The following is a 16,165-nucleotide window of genomic DNA, read 5'->3' as shown; positions in this document are numbered from 1 at the left end:
GACAACTTTCCACAATAGACGAAAATGACACAAACATTAGCAACCGTACGGTCTTCAACAATGAGCAAAGCCCATACCGAAAAGTCAGCTATAAAAGGCCCCGATAAGACAATGTAAAACAATGCATACGAGAAAACTAACGGCATTATCTATGTAAAAAAATAAACGAAACACAAATATGTAACACATAAACAAACGACAACCACTTAATTACAGGTTCCTGACTTGGGACAGACACATACATAAATAATGTGGGGCGGTTTAACATGTTAGCGGGATCTCAACCCAATAATAATGCATCATTATACAAATTCACTGTAACATATATAAATGAATTCAATATTAACATTTTTTTTTCTAATTTCTGATATCTATCTTTCAACAGGATGTTCATTGCAGTAAAACAACTTTCATGTGAGAAATTTCAAATTTCAATTTCAGACGTTTGCGAGAGATTCAAAGTTTAATTAATAATTCATGCATCGTTTCTGAATATGAAGTGCAATCGAATTAACTGCAGCTACTTTTAATACAAATAATTTACAATTATGCACATCGATTATAAATTCTTTTTGTAACTGATTTATTTCTTTTAATAAATAAAAAAAATATATCAGTGGAATAAAAACAATTCACTCACCAAACACAAGAAATGAATTTTACATATACTTTATGAAATAAATTGACTACTAAATATTGTCAGGTTTTATTGTTTATTAGTTCTGATATTATTGCGTTATAAATATCAGACAATATTTGAAGCTTAAGAGAAGTGAGTATTTCCAATCCTAAGAGGTATTCTAATAAAGGAAACGGTAGTATACAGCTGTTTAAACTCATAAATTCATGGACAAAAACAAAAAATCGGGATAACAAACTTAAACTGAGGGATACGCATTAAATATAAGAGGAGAACAACGACACAACACCGAAACGCAACACACACAGAAACGGACCAAGCATCAGACAAAACACCACGAGAATAACAAATATAACATGAAAACATATATATAAATTTGGAATAGACAAGTACCGTGCCACGTCTTATCTCAATATCTCAAAAAAAAAAAAGAGAAAACACAAACGACTCAACGTTAAAATACAACACACACAGAAACGAACAATAATATAACAATGGCCATCTTCCTGACTTGGTACAGGACACTTTTAAAGGGGAATAAAAGTGGTGGGTTGAACCTGGTTTTGTGGCATGCCAAACCTCGCACTTTTATGGCAAAGTTAAATATAACATTGAAATGACAACATAATATTACAGGACTACAATACAAATAATCAGGAGAACATATTAGACAAAGAAAAACATGATTAATAGATAACAAAAAGCATCAGGTTTAAAATTCAATACGCCAAAAACGCGCCTTGTCCACACAAGACTCACCAGTGACGCCCAGATATAAAAGATCGAAAGTGAAAAAAGTACAAAATTGTACAGCACTGAAGATCAAAAGTTAAAAAGGTTTCGCCAAATACGGCATTGTTTTTATGTCCGGAATAAGAACATTCTTATTATATAGAACAAATCATGCTATTGCAAACAGTAAATTTTATCAAATGACTATGAAAGAGATATACATAAAGAAACTGAAGTATTAACTAATTACAGAAAACTAAACCCGAATACATAACGCCCAGATATAAAAGATCGAAATTGAACAAGGTACACAATTTCCTCCTCCTTTTCAATTATAAAGGTATAGAAAATGAATTCAACTTAAATTATCAGGAATATTTGTTATTACAAAGAAGATTTTATTAATTGTTTTATGAATTATTTTACTTACATGTATAATTAGTGTAAAAAGTTCATGAATTATGCACAACACACGTCAAAACTCACGAATTTCTTCTGTTTTGTTTTGGCAACATGTGGTCAACTATTCAAGTAAACATGAACTTCAACACAATAATCCAACTAATAGTAATATACTTGAAATCAAATTAAGATAAAAAAGTCAGAAGAAAATAAGAAATACAGATCAAGGATCAAACTATCAGAAACAAAACATTAAACTTTTCCATACTTGAATCTAATATTTGTGCAGGTTTGAGATTATTTATTTAAAAAACTTGAAACAAACAAGCCAAAAGATATTATTTGAATATTGTCTCCTTGAAAAATGGCGAGAAAGAATGAATATGCTACACAATGTTTAGTAGAATGACTCTTATAAGCACCACATATATACAAACCTAGTGAACTGGTTCTTTTTTCTACGATATTCGTTGGTCGACTTTCACCTACAGAATTAACTGCAATCACTTGAAATTCATAATTGGTAAACGGTGTCAATCTGCGGACCTTGTGAGAGGGTTCACGCATTCTCTTCTCCGAAAATATACTGCTAATATCCTCCTTTTGTCTATATTGTAGTTTGTAGAAATCTATGTTGTCCCCCGGCACTGGTGTCCATGATAGTTTAACAAAGCCAGGACCAACATCCACAACATTTAAATTAACAGGTGGATTTGGAATCTCCGCCAGATTTCCAGTGGCCAACAAAGTCAAAAGTAAATAGAAAGCCAGAACATTTATATGAAATTTCATGTTAAATCAAAAGCGGAAATAACAAAACTTAACAAACATTTGTATCCTGAAAGTATAAAATCACCCATCAACAAATAGAACTATCACTTCATTATTTCATGTTATTAAACACACAATTATTAAAGAATTGTAACTATCCTTTTCTCAGTGCCGAATATCAATTAAAATTCCAGTATGTGTACTAAGAGATTGTCCATCTACTACATGCACTTCCTATGTGTGAGTGCTATTTATGTCTCAAAGTAAAATCTTATCATGTGACAAAATCCCTGGTGTTGATTGGTGAGTCAGATTACTCCGTCATCCCTTAATCAGTGTTTCCATAACAACACATCATGCTTCTACACAGAGTTTAAAAATGAGGAAATGTTTGTTTTTGAAAGCAGGCTAATTTAGCCTAAATATGTTGAAGCTACCACTACTATTTCTGGGATAAGGATTCCCGAAGGTAGCACAAACACATTTATTGATATTTTTATTTGTTTATTTCTCGACATTTTACTGTAAATTTTACATTTTTAAGTCTCCCAAACAAAGTTTGGAGACTTATGGTTTTTGCTCAGTTCTTATTATTTCTATTCTTCTTCTTCTTCTTTCTAAAATTTTCAAATGAAAACTTGAAAACTGTAAGTGAAAGATACATGCAGTCTTCAGAAATGATAATAGGACAATAAAACAAATCACATGAATTATAGGGGGAGTCCATTGGGGGTCATCCCCACCCCCTTCAATTTGAGAATATGCTTTTATCTTGTGAATGGTCCAGATCCCCACCCATAAACGATATATATTCTAAAATGGGACGATAAAACAAATCAAATTAAACTAAAGGGAGGTCCCCAGGGGTCATCCCCACCACGTTTAATATGAGAATGTGCTATTATATTGTAAACAGTCCAGATCCCCACCCCTAAACCATATATATTCTTGTAAGGGACAATAAATCAAATGAAATAAAATAAAAGGGAAGCCCCTAGGGGGTCACCCCACCCCCTCTTGTTAAAAAACTTGTAAACGTTTAAACATCCCCACCCCTAAACCATATATATTCTTAAATGGGACGATACAACAAATCAAATGAAATTAAAGGGAGGTCCCAGGAGGTCATTCCCACCCGGTTCAATATGAGAATGTGCTATTATCTTGTAAACGGTCCAGATCCCCACCCCTAAACTATATATATTCTTGAAGGGTACAATAAAACAAATGAAATGAAATAAAAGGAAAACCCTTAGGGGTCACCCAACCCCTCTTGTTTGAAAACTTGTAAATGGTCAACATCCCCACCCCTAAACCATATATATTCTTAAATGGAACGATAAAACAAATCAAATACAATTAAAGGGAGGTCACCGGGGGTCATCCCCACCCTGTTCAATATGAGAATGTGCTATTATCTTGTAAACGGTCCAGATACCCACCCCTAAACCATATATGTTCTTGTAGGGGACTATAAAACAAATGAAATGAAATAAAAGGGAAGTCCCTTGGGGGTCATCCCACCCCCTCTTGTTTAAAACTTGTAAACGGTCAGCATCCCCACCCCTAAACCATATATATTATTGTATGGATCGATAAAACAATTCGCATGAAATTGAAAAGAAGTTCCTGGGGTTCACCCCCACCCTGTTCAATTTGAGAATATACTATTATCTTGTAAACGGTCAAGATGTCCACCCTAAACCATAAATATTTTTGTAGGGGACAATAAAACAAATAAAATGAAATAAAAAGGAAGTCCCTAGGGGGTCACCCCACCCCTCGTGTTTGGAAACTTGTAAACGGTCAACATCCCCACCCCTTAACCATACATTTTATTGTAGGGGACAATAAAACACATCAAATGAACTATAAGTCAAGTCCATAGGGGTCAACACCACCCCTTGTAAATGGCGGAGGTCCCTACTCGTAAGCCATATATATTATTGTATGGGACAAAAAATGAAAACCATTTGAATGGCGAGTCATGTGAGCTTTGTTTGGGAGACTTCGTAACAGCACCCTGTTACAATTACTTCTTGTTCTATAATTGTATTTTATTTTACTGTAAATCGGTTATTTGACCAAGACTATTTTCTAATATGCATTGATAATTGTATTTGATGTTACCTTAAATCGGTTATTTGACCAAGACAACTTTATACCTCTGATGGTGGACTATCAGTCCCCGAGGGTATCATCAGCTCAGTAGTCAGTATTTTGGTACTGACATGATTAAACAAACTTTTCTAAAATTGTCCGTTTATAAATTTATAAATTATTAAGAAACTAAGGTTTCAACTCCCTCAGGCAAAGTTTGCTTTAGATTAATTTGGCTATTTAATTTAGGTATTTTTGACGTACAGCTCTTCAACGGTTTCGGTACTTATACATCTTCGGATTTCAAATGTTTGGCTTTGAGCGTTCCCGATGAAGGTAAATCCAGAAAAGCGCTTCGGACGAAAGAAATTAATAACGTGTTGTTTTCAATATTCTAATATGTATGGATAATTGTATTAGAAGTCAACTTGAACCAACCAAACCTTTACTATAAAATTGTAAAAAAAATTACCACTTTTAGAATAATTTATTCCGATGTTACCTTAAATTGACCATATTCTTTGGATAATTGTAATTGATACAACAGCAAACCTGTTATTGGTATATTGGTCATTTTTCGACATTTTTCTGTAAATTTTACATTTTTTTGGATAAATTTTAATTGTTGTCACCTTACATCGGTCTTTGACCAAGACAACTTTCTAATATGTATTGAAAATTGTATTTGATGTTACCCTAAATCGATCATTTGACCGAGATACTTTTTAATATATATTGACAAATGTATTTGAAGTCAATTTGATCCAACCAAACCTTTATTATATAATTGTTATATTTTTCAGTAAATTTAACCACTTTATGGATAATTTATTCAGATGTTACTTTAAATTGATTATATTCTTAGAATAATTGTATATAATATAACAGCAAACCTGTTATTGGTATATTGTTTATTTCTCGACATTTTACTTTAAATTTGACATTTTTTTATAATTGTATTTGATGAAACTTTAAATTGGTTAATTGACCAAGACAATTTTTTAATATGTATCGATAACTGTATTGGGTGTTACCTAAAATCGGTCATTTGACCGAGACAACTTTCTAATATGTATTGATAATTGTATAAGAAGTTAAATTGAACCAACCAAACCTTTACTATAAAATTGTAAAGATTTTCAATAAATTTTACCACTTGTTAGATAATGTATTCAGATGTTACCTTAAATTGACCATATTCTTGTTATTGTATGTAATACAACAGCAAACCAGTTATAGGTGTATTTATCCTTTTTTGACATTTTACTGTAAATTTGACAATTTTTTGAAAACTGTAATTGATGTTACCTTAAATCGGTCATTTGACCAAGATACTTTCTAATATGTTTTGACAAATAAATTTGAAGTCAATTTGAACAAACCAAACCTTAATTATAGAATTATAATACTGTTTTAGTAAATTTTACCACTTTTGGGATAATTCAATAAGATGTTACCTTAAATTGACCATATACTTAGAATAATTGTATATATTATAACAGCAAACATGTTTCTGGTTTATTGATCTCATTTTCATGCATTTTGCTGTAAATTTGACAATTTTGTTGATAACTGTATTTGATAATAACTAAAATCAGTCATTCGACCAAGATAATTGTCTATTATGTATTGATAGTTGTATTAGATGTTACCTTAAATCGATCTATATAAATTAAGTAAAATGTTGCGGTCAGCACCCCAGTCAGTACATCCGACAACTTTTAAAATATCTAATGCTTTTAAGAGGCAATACCAGAGAAAAACCAGGCGGAACTTAAAAATTTTGTTCAACAGCCATTTCGAGATAATGTGTTTTAGTAATGTATGCACCTTGTTTTGTTGGGAAATGACATTTTTAAAAGTCATATTGGGTTATTATGTATAAAAAAAAAAAATGATTTTACAGTAAATTTGACTGCTTATATAGGGAAATAGGGGTATCAATTTTTCAACAAAAACAGCCTACAATATAACAATTGATATATATTCTTAAAGATGACCATGAATACAACAGGAAATGATAATAATATCTCTGGTATCTGTTGATATGTAAATGTTTTAATGCAGTAAACTGTCGGGAAACAGCAGTTTGTTTTCGACTTTTTGGTGTTTAAACATACCAAAAGTGATGCTCTTCAATTAAAAAACCGGTAAAGGTTGTAATCAGCTGTTTGGTAAAATAAACTTCAGCTGCATATTTTTATACATATTTGACCATTTTGATACGATTTAACAAAAGTATATAACTTGGTGATGTTGGGAAACTTATTTCCCTCATCAAGAGAGTGTTGCATACATGTACGGGTGATCTATTCCTAGACACATCGGTTTAATAAAGGCAGTTACAAATTCTGTACGGGAATGTCAGAGGATTATTTATAACTGTATAAGACTGACATTATTGTATTATTTGCTGGAAATGTGGAATATGAGGAATTTAAAGCCATCCGTCATTAGTTTGGATGATTCAGCTGGAAATGATACAGTTTGCTCCCATCTTAAAACAGTTCATGGTATATCATGGACAGGACACCAAAGGCAAAGACAGATCTAAATGCCATAATTTTTGGCATCTTCAAAACTGGAAAGGTGGATCTCTTTGAAGCAGATGATAGTTATAATGTATGAAAGAATTCTTTGCGACAGTTATACCAGTTCGAACAGGTAATAGTTAAAATTATGGAAGTTTGAAATTACTTCTGGGATAAATTGATACAAAAAGGCATCAATCAAAGCTGGGACTATTATACTAGTATAAAAAAAGTCCCAGATCAAAGCATTCAGAAGATTAAAAATTTTTTACTAATACAATTGAGTATGGAAATGGGGAATGTGTCAAAGAGACAACAACCCTACCAAATAAAAAAAACAACAACAGAAGGTCACCAACAGGTCTTCAATGTAGTGAGAAATACCCGCACCCAGAGGCGTCCTTCAGCCAGCCCCTAAACAAATATATACTAGTTCAGTGATAATGAACGCCATACTAATTTCCAAATTGTACACAAGAAACTAAAATTAAAATAATACAAGACTAACAAAGGCCAGAGGCTCCTGACTTGGGACAGGCGCAAAAATGCGGCGGGGTTAAACATGTTTGTGAGATCTCAACCCTCCCCCTATACCTCTAACTAATGTAGAAAAGTAAACGTATACCAATACGCACATTAAAATTCAGTTCAAGAGAAGTCCGAGTCTGATGTCAGAAGATGTAACCAAAGAAAATAATCAAAATGACAATAATACACATATAACAACAGTCTACTAGCAGTTTACTGACATGCCAGCTCCAGACTTCAATTAAACTGACTGAAAGATTATGATTTCATCATATGAACATACTTTTCAAAATGTCATTATTGAATTGAATTAAAATCAAATTAGTCTGTGAATTTTCTAGACACATTGTTGTTTGATGCTGCTTTATTTTGAAAACTAGAAGTCATTTACCAATTACAATGTTTTTCCAACTGACAATCATGAGGCCTCTTTAATAATCTCAATAAATCCCCACTTTCCCCCTATTTTTAGTCACAATGTGAAATTGTTATCTGCAAATTTAGGATCTGTGCTGAATACAATTTTATACAATTTTATTCATCTTGTTCAAACATTATTTGAATAGGTTAATAATATAAAAAAAACTAAAAAAAACTATCAGATTCAAAAGTTACAAAAGAAGAAGATTTTGTATGATCATGATGATTGCCAATGAGAAAATCACATGTACAACTACATGTATCCTCCATTTACACAACAGACCATGTCACCTTACTTATTATGTTTATCATGTTTATCATCAATATGTACATGTAAATAATGTACATCATGTACATGTAAGCAACTACAAATGCATACATTTGTATATATACATGTAGAATATATACATGTATAAAAAGATGTGGTATGAGTGTCAATGATACAAATCTCCATCCAAGTCACAATTTATAAAGGTAAAGACAATCCTACAGTTAACAGGATATAGTCATATATTTATGTCAGATATACATATACACAGTAAGCTTAATTTATTAAAGGCAGGAGCAAATTGTTGCTTTTTAAATTATGAGAGTCAAATTTTTTTGTCAAAATTTTGATTGCTACATATTCAATGTACCTATAATTTTACATGTCAGACCTTATGACATATGAAAGACACATATATTGTAAAGTGGTTATTGCATATATTTATTTAAAAAAATAAAACTTGTATATCAAATCTTAGATAATTGTATTGTTAATCCACTATTTAGAAGGGATCTCTTGGGACGACAATACCTTTGTTTCATAAAGGAGTAGGTCCGGTAAGACCTCTTTTTGTCCCCAAAATACAACAGTTTTACAAAATTGTTGAAATGTTATTTATTGGACAGCTGAATACTTCTGCTACATAGATATGGACTGTTTTTGACCATTCAATGCACATATATCGGGTTGTAGCACCATTAAGTCATGCAAAATTACTGAAATCTTCAAAATTCTATCATTTTAGTTAAATTTAAGACGATTTCCGTGTAAAACGAAAGTGGCCGCATTCGTGTTCGTCTTAATATTGAAATGTAAGTTGTATTTTATGATTAAACATAACATATCTAAAGATTGTGGATGAACACGGATGCGGCCACTTTCATTTTTCAGAAAAACCATCTTAAGGAGGCTCGAGGGTATAAAAATTTCAGAAAACAAATAAACATTTGTTTTTCATTACAAATTTTATTTGTTACCTTTTGTAGTTGTTACTTTATCATATGGTACAAAAATCCTCCAAAAAAATCAATTCGTGTTGGCCCCAGATGACTTTTAAAATGTATACATCATTGAAAAAGTTCCAAATTATCTCCCTTTGGTGGAAAAATGCCATTTTTTGGCTTTAAAATTGAAATATCTTTTTCAACTCATCGGTGACCTATATTTTTTAATATAATTTCATATAAGCTGTACTTAAACTAAATTATTGTAAAATTTGAGCGATTTCTGTAATAAATTTCTTTTTTTATTTCGATATTAACTTTATTTCTCCTATTACTTCAACAGAAAAAACCCACTTTTACAAAAATGTTTGCTTCTTTCGAAGGCAGATTGTGAGCGCAAATGAACGGTGACCCCACTTTTTTATTCCATTTTTCTATTAACTTTTAGATAAAGTTCATTTATAGAAAAATATAGAGAAATCCTATATAAATGATTTAGACCCGCGAACCCCCTTAAAAGTGACGTTTTTTTGGCATATTTGAGAGATTTTTCATATTTCAGCCGTCTTCGCTAGCCAAGGGTTACGATCCACTCCCGCTCTCTTCACCCTTGGCAGATTGAGCTAACATTTATGATTATCAATGTTGCGCCATCTATCGGAAGATTAAAATCACGCCCATTCCGAATGCATTATTCTTGACCAATGGTAGCACTTGAACTCTTCAATTTGGAGGTATAAACACGGTAGCGTCTAGATTCTACACACTTGGTAAAGCCGGAAACGAAAATATATGTCAGCATTCTTGCATTTGTGCATGGAACATACACAGGAACCTCTATTAGATGATTAAAAACATACGAGTTGTCACTGAATATAGTCTTATGTTTAGTGATGTAAAGACTTGTTGCACAATAAACACGTGGCAATTGTTTACAAACACTTTCTAAATCTACACGTGATCATGTTATAGGCACTTTTTGATTGGATGCAGCGAGTTTCTACTGCAACCAATACAACTGCTTACCTTGTGTCTCCGAAATTTTATCTCAATCCGCCAAGGGTGAAATAGAGCGGGAGTGGATCGTAACCCTTGGCTAGCGAAGATGTATTTCAGCTTGAATCGGATCGTTTTTAATGACTAAATCAGTTAAAATCTTTCACATAAAATAATTAAATCAAGTGAATTACACTAAAGTGTTTAAAAAGTGGTCAAAACCTTTCGTCAGATGAAACTGAAATTTGAGGCTAAAATGAGTCCTTACCGGACCTTCTCCTTTGTTTACTGTCCTTCATCAAGTTCATGTCCTTAGAAACAAAATCTAGATATGAGATACACAGTGGTGGATCCAGAAATGTTAATAAGTGGGGGCCCATTGATTGACCTAATAGGAGGCCGGTTCCAGTCACGCTTCAATGATTCCCTATATAAGCAACCATTTTCCCCCCAAAAAGCCCCCCCCCCCCCCTAAATCCGCCTCTGATACATGATCAGATGCCACAAGGATTTCAAACTTTTAAAATTTAGTACAAAACTGAGTAAAACTTATTTTGAGATCTTGTCATTAGTATTTAGATACATATGTGACGGATGGGTTAACTAAAAGTCAAGACAGGCAGTAAAACAACGTCTGATTCGTTTGATCGTATAATCTCAACTCAATATAGCATCATGATACATAACAATAGCACAACGTTAACAGATGATATCATGACGTTAACAATGTGAATGGAAACGGCGTAAACAGTAGAGTTAACGATTGACGCGTAAGTTAACTGTCTCTAAATCACCGACAAACTCGGGGCCACCAGATGCAATGTCCATGAGCTGTGATATATAGTGGCATGCGGAAAGAACAAAAATAGATTGATCTCTAAAAAAGGATTAAAGCATGAAATTACGTAAAAAAACTCTCTGAATTTACAGTCTTTTCACAAATAAAAAAAAAAAATAACAAGTCTGTTCACTCACGTTAGCTTCTTCGTTCACTTCGTCTCAGACAACAGTCCATGCTGTTGACTTCTAATGGGTAGAGTTTCGTCACGGGTCGGTTTGTAATTCCTGATTTGGTACGCACCATAGCGACGCGTACTAAGCCGTCCTTGTCTTTGATGGTGTCCTTCACAACTCGAAGTCTCCAATACACACGCTTTGATTCGTCATGTATCTGAACGGCACCGCCTTCTTTAATCATCCGAACGTCGACTCCAGCTCTTTAGCGATATTCTCGCAATGAAGTAAGGTATTCTCCTTTCCATCTTGTCCAGAAGTTCTCAATCAATTGTCTCTGTCGTATCGCTTGATTGTCCAAGTTTGTGTGTGTTAATTCACAAACATTTAGGTTGTCAATAGCACTTTTGACGATCCATACGGTAAAGTTGTTATCCTTCGTCCATGTATAAGATGGGATGGTGTAAGCGGCTCCTGATCTCTGATATCTGTTGAAATATACGTCACTGGTCGATCGTTGAGTGTGGCTTCGATCTCTGTTTATACAGTCCTAAGAGTATCATCGTTGACATGTGCACGTCCTAATACTTTCTTGAGTGATGTTTTTGTTAAGCCAATTATTCTTTCCAAAATGCCCCAGAAGCATTGAGCTCTATTTGGGATGAATTTCCATTCAATGCCATAAATTTGGATATTTTCTTTAACTGTTCTAGAATTGCAAAATCGTGAAATTTCGTTTGAAGCAGCTTAAAATGTTAGCGCATTATCTGACATCATTATTTCACCAAAAGTTTCCGGAAAGTTTTTGCAAATATGATCAGCAAGTCTTGCTCCAATTATAGCCCCCATGAGCTATTGTTTTAGTAAAGTTATAGTCATGATAGGCGCAACTCGATTCTTTGCCATTACTATTGTTGGTTTTCTGTCATACATGATGTACGCGCATGCGCCATACGCATGAATTGAAGCATCGGTAAATACATGAAGAGTTGGTAAATTTCTGTTATTCTCGTTTTGTGTTTGAGTATTTCGATGAATCTCTGTTTCTAAGCTCGATGCCAGATCTCTTGAAATTAATATCCATTTTGATTGGATATCTTCCGGTAATATCTCGTCCCACTCTAAATTTAGCTTCCAAAGTGATGGCATAAAGATTTTCGCTTTTACAGTAACTGTTTTTTTTTTTTTTTTTTTTGTCAGACTTTTTGTTTTTATTGAATAAGACAGAAATGACAGACAGATTACAAATAGATAAGAAGTAGAAATCTTGATAATAAAGTATCTACTGCCACATTTTTACAGAAAGGTGTTTTTTTATTTACAAGAGGAGTTTTATTGAGTGCACAATTGAAGTATTAAAGCTAGAAATAGTATTAAACTACAAATGTAACATAGCTTGCCAATATTTTAGCATTTATCCCAAAAATGTATAAGAAACACATTCTTAAATTATTCCACAATACTGCTGAAGTACAGCTATATGTTGTCAGAAGGCAGCGCATACACTTATGTCTGTTGATGTTTAACCTATATAATATATACATAATTAATAAATCAGAAGCAATATCATATATAATTTTTTTTATAAAAGTCGAATATATTGTTTAGTATATATCGTCTCATTATAATTCAAACTATAAAAGTTGATGACAGTTTAATGTCTAAATTATCAAAGTATTTCAACGCTTGGCGAAATATTCAAGATTAAGAAATATATATGCCTAATTCAACATCGAAAAAGAATTACAGATTCATAAAAAAAAATACACGGTAATTTTTATTAATTTGTGTTTTAAATTGATATTATATCAACGATAAGGATTTAAATGGGAAATTAAGTCACGTCTAGAAATATATACAAAAGACCATATTAGATTAATATGCATGTTTTAACATTTGAAATAAACAACCCAAAGTATCACCGATTAAAATGCGGTCACATTGTGTTAAACACATAACATGCATAAGAAAACATTTTGAATCTTGACGACTTCACAGTAACTGGGCTTAATAGTCCTAACGGATCGAAAATCTTGGATGATTGCCGTAAAATATATCGTTTAGTCAGTTTTCCTTTTTTGTCCATCTCGAATGTGTTACTTTGATAAAACAACTTGTCCGATTTAGCGTTCCATTGCATACCAAGAATTTTAGTAAGCTCATCTGTGTCTTAGGTTTGTTCTTTGCTAGCGATTTCTTGTAATTTTGGACTGTTTGAATTCCATGAGCGTAGGTTGAATCCGCCTTTCGTAAGTAATTCTCTCGATCCCCTGTAATAATCTGTTACGCTTTTTTTGGTTATCAAAGCTAGTTAAAATGTTTTCCACATATAACCCATTTTCAAGTGTATCTGAAAGATTCCCCTCTTAAAATGAATTTTGAATTTGTTTGAAAAAAGCTGTGGTTGGTTCAATTTTACTTCTTATACAATGTTTAGTACATATGAGAAAATTGTCATGATCAAATGACCGATTGAAGGTAAAAACAAATACAATTCTAAAAAAATATCGACAAATTTACTTCTCATACAATTGTCTATACATATGAGAAAATTATCATGATCAAATGACCGATGTAAGTTAACATCAAATACAATTATCCAAAAAATCGATAAATTTACAGTGAAATGTTGGAAAATTATCAATAAATGTTTTAGCTGAATGAATATCCAAAAAGTGGTAAAATTAACAGTACAATGTCAAAAAATTATCAATAAATGTATTATCTGAATGAATATCCCAAAAGTGGTAAAATTTACAGTAAAATGTCAAAAAATTATCAACAAATGTATTATATAGATATAGGTTATATGATTGAATATCCAAAAAGTGGTAAAATATACTGAAAAATGTTGTAAATTGTTTGAAAAAAGCTGTGGTTGGTTCAAGTCTACCTTTTATACCATTGTCAATACATATGAGAAGATTATCTCGATCAAATGACCAATTGAAGGAAAAAACAAATACAATTCAAAAAAATATCGACCAATTTACAGTAAAATGTTGGAAAATTATATATTACACTGGTGGCAACACTAATGTAAATTATTTACAAATATCTATTAGATATGGTCCATTAAGGGTGTCATCTACTACAATTATTAAAAAAGCTTTAAAATTATCATAAAAATGTAAAAGCGATTGAATAAATCGGTGGTTGGTTCAATTTTACTTCTCATACAATTGTCAATACATATTAGGAAAATTTCTTGATCGATGTGACATATTTAAGGTAACGTCATATACCATCCATTTTTAAAAAGTTGTAAATTTAACAGTAAAATATGGAAAATTTATCAGTATAGGTTACATCGCAATGAATATACAAAAAGAAGTAAAATTTATTAAAAAATGTTGCATTTTTTAAATAAAGCAGTGTTTGGTTCAAGTTCACTTCTAATACAATTGTCAGTACATATGAGAAAATTACCATGATAAAATGACCGATTTAAAATAACATCAAATACAATTATCAAAAAAATGGACAAATTTACAGTAAAATGTGGAAAAAAATTATCAATAAATGTATTATCTAAATGAATATCTAAAAAGTGGTAAATTTTACAGTAAAATGTCGAAACATTATCAATAAATGTATTATATGAATGAATATTCAAAAAGTGGTAAAATTTACTGAAAATTTTTGTAATTTGTTTGGGATGGTTCAATTTTACTTCTAATACAATTGTCAGTACATATGAGAAAATTATCATGATCAAATGACCGATTTAAAATAACATCAAATACAATTATCCAAAAAATCGACCAATTTACCGTCAAATGTTGGAAAATTATCAATAAAAGTATTATCTAAATGAATATCCAAAAAGTGGTAAAATTTACTGTAAAATGTCGAAAAATTATCAATAAATGTAATATATGAAAGAACATCCAAAATTTGGTAAAATTTACTGATTTTTTTAATTTGTTTGAATAAAGCTGTGGTTGGTTCAATTTTACTTCTAATACAATTGTCAGTACATATGAGAAAATTATCATGATCAAATGACCGATTTAAAATATCATCAAATACAATTATCCAAAAAATCGCCAAATTTACAGTAAAATCTGGAAAAATTATCAAGTAATGTATTATCTAAATGAACATCCAAAAAGTGGTAAAATTTACAGTAAAAAAACGAAAAATTATCAACAAATGTATTTTATGAATGAATATCCAAAATTTAGACAAATTTACTGATTTTTTTTTAATTTGTTTGAAAAAAGCTGTTGTTGGTTCAATTTTACTTTCAATTTTCAGTACATATGAGAAAATTATCATGAGCAAATGACCGATTGAAGGTAAAAACAAATACAATTCTAAAAAATATCGACAAATTTACAGTAAAAAGTTGGCAAATTATATATACACTGGTGGCAACACTAATGTAAATTATTTTCAAATATCTATAAGATATGGTCGATGAAGGGTTTCATCTACTACAATTATCAAAAATGGGTTAAATATATCATAAAAATGTAAATACGATTTAATAAAGCGGTGGTTGGTTCAATTTTACTTCTAATACAATTGTCAATACATATTAGGAAAATGTCTATATCAAATGACCTATTAAAGGTAACATCATAAACAATTTTAAAAAAAGTTGTAAAATTAACAGTAAAATGTGGACCATTTATCAGTATAGGTTACATCTGAATGAATATACAAAAAGAAGTAAAATTTATTAAAAAATGTTGCACTTTTTAAATAAAGCAGTGGTTGGTTTTAAATTTCCCCGACCATGGCCTCTCTTATTTCAAGACCTACCTATAGTTTACCTATAGTTATTTCAAACTTGCTCTCGTCCTGAATATGCATGAAATATTTGCCACTTGACCTTAAGCAACCAACAATCAATCAATCATAAGACTGATCA

The 16,165-nt window shown here is 31.5% G+C and overlaps 1 protein-coding gene across 1 annotated transcript in view; it reads right to left on the bottom strand.

The window, feature by feature from the left end:
* LOC134717798 (tyrosine-protein phosphatase Lar-like) overlaps window positions 1-2,566 on the bottom strand; it is a 51,667-nt gene extending 49,101 nt beyond the window's left edge. Inside the window, exon 1 of the mRNA XM_063580290.1 lies at window positions 2,212-2,566. Coding sequence (XP_063436360.1) covers window positions 2,212-2,566 — 355 coding nt within the window. The remainder of the gene's footprint in view (window positions 1-2,211) is intronic.
* Window positions 2,567-16,165: the final 13,599 nt, after the last annotated feature.

This window comes from Mytilus trossulus, chromosome 5 (assembly GCF_036588685.1).
Source record: "Mytilus trossulus isolate FHL-02 chromosome 5, PNRI_Mtr1.1.1.hap1, whole genome shotgun sequence".
NCBI lineage: Eukaryota > Metazoa > Mollusca > Bivalvia > Mytilida > Mytilidae > Mytilus > Mytilus trossulus.
Note: the sequence above shows the minus strand (reverse complement) of the source record. Positions and strands in the feature narration are given on the sequence as shown.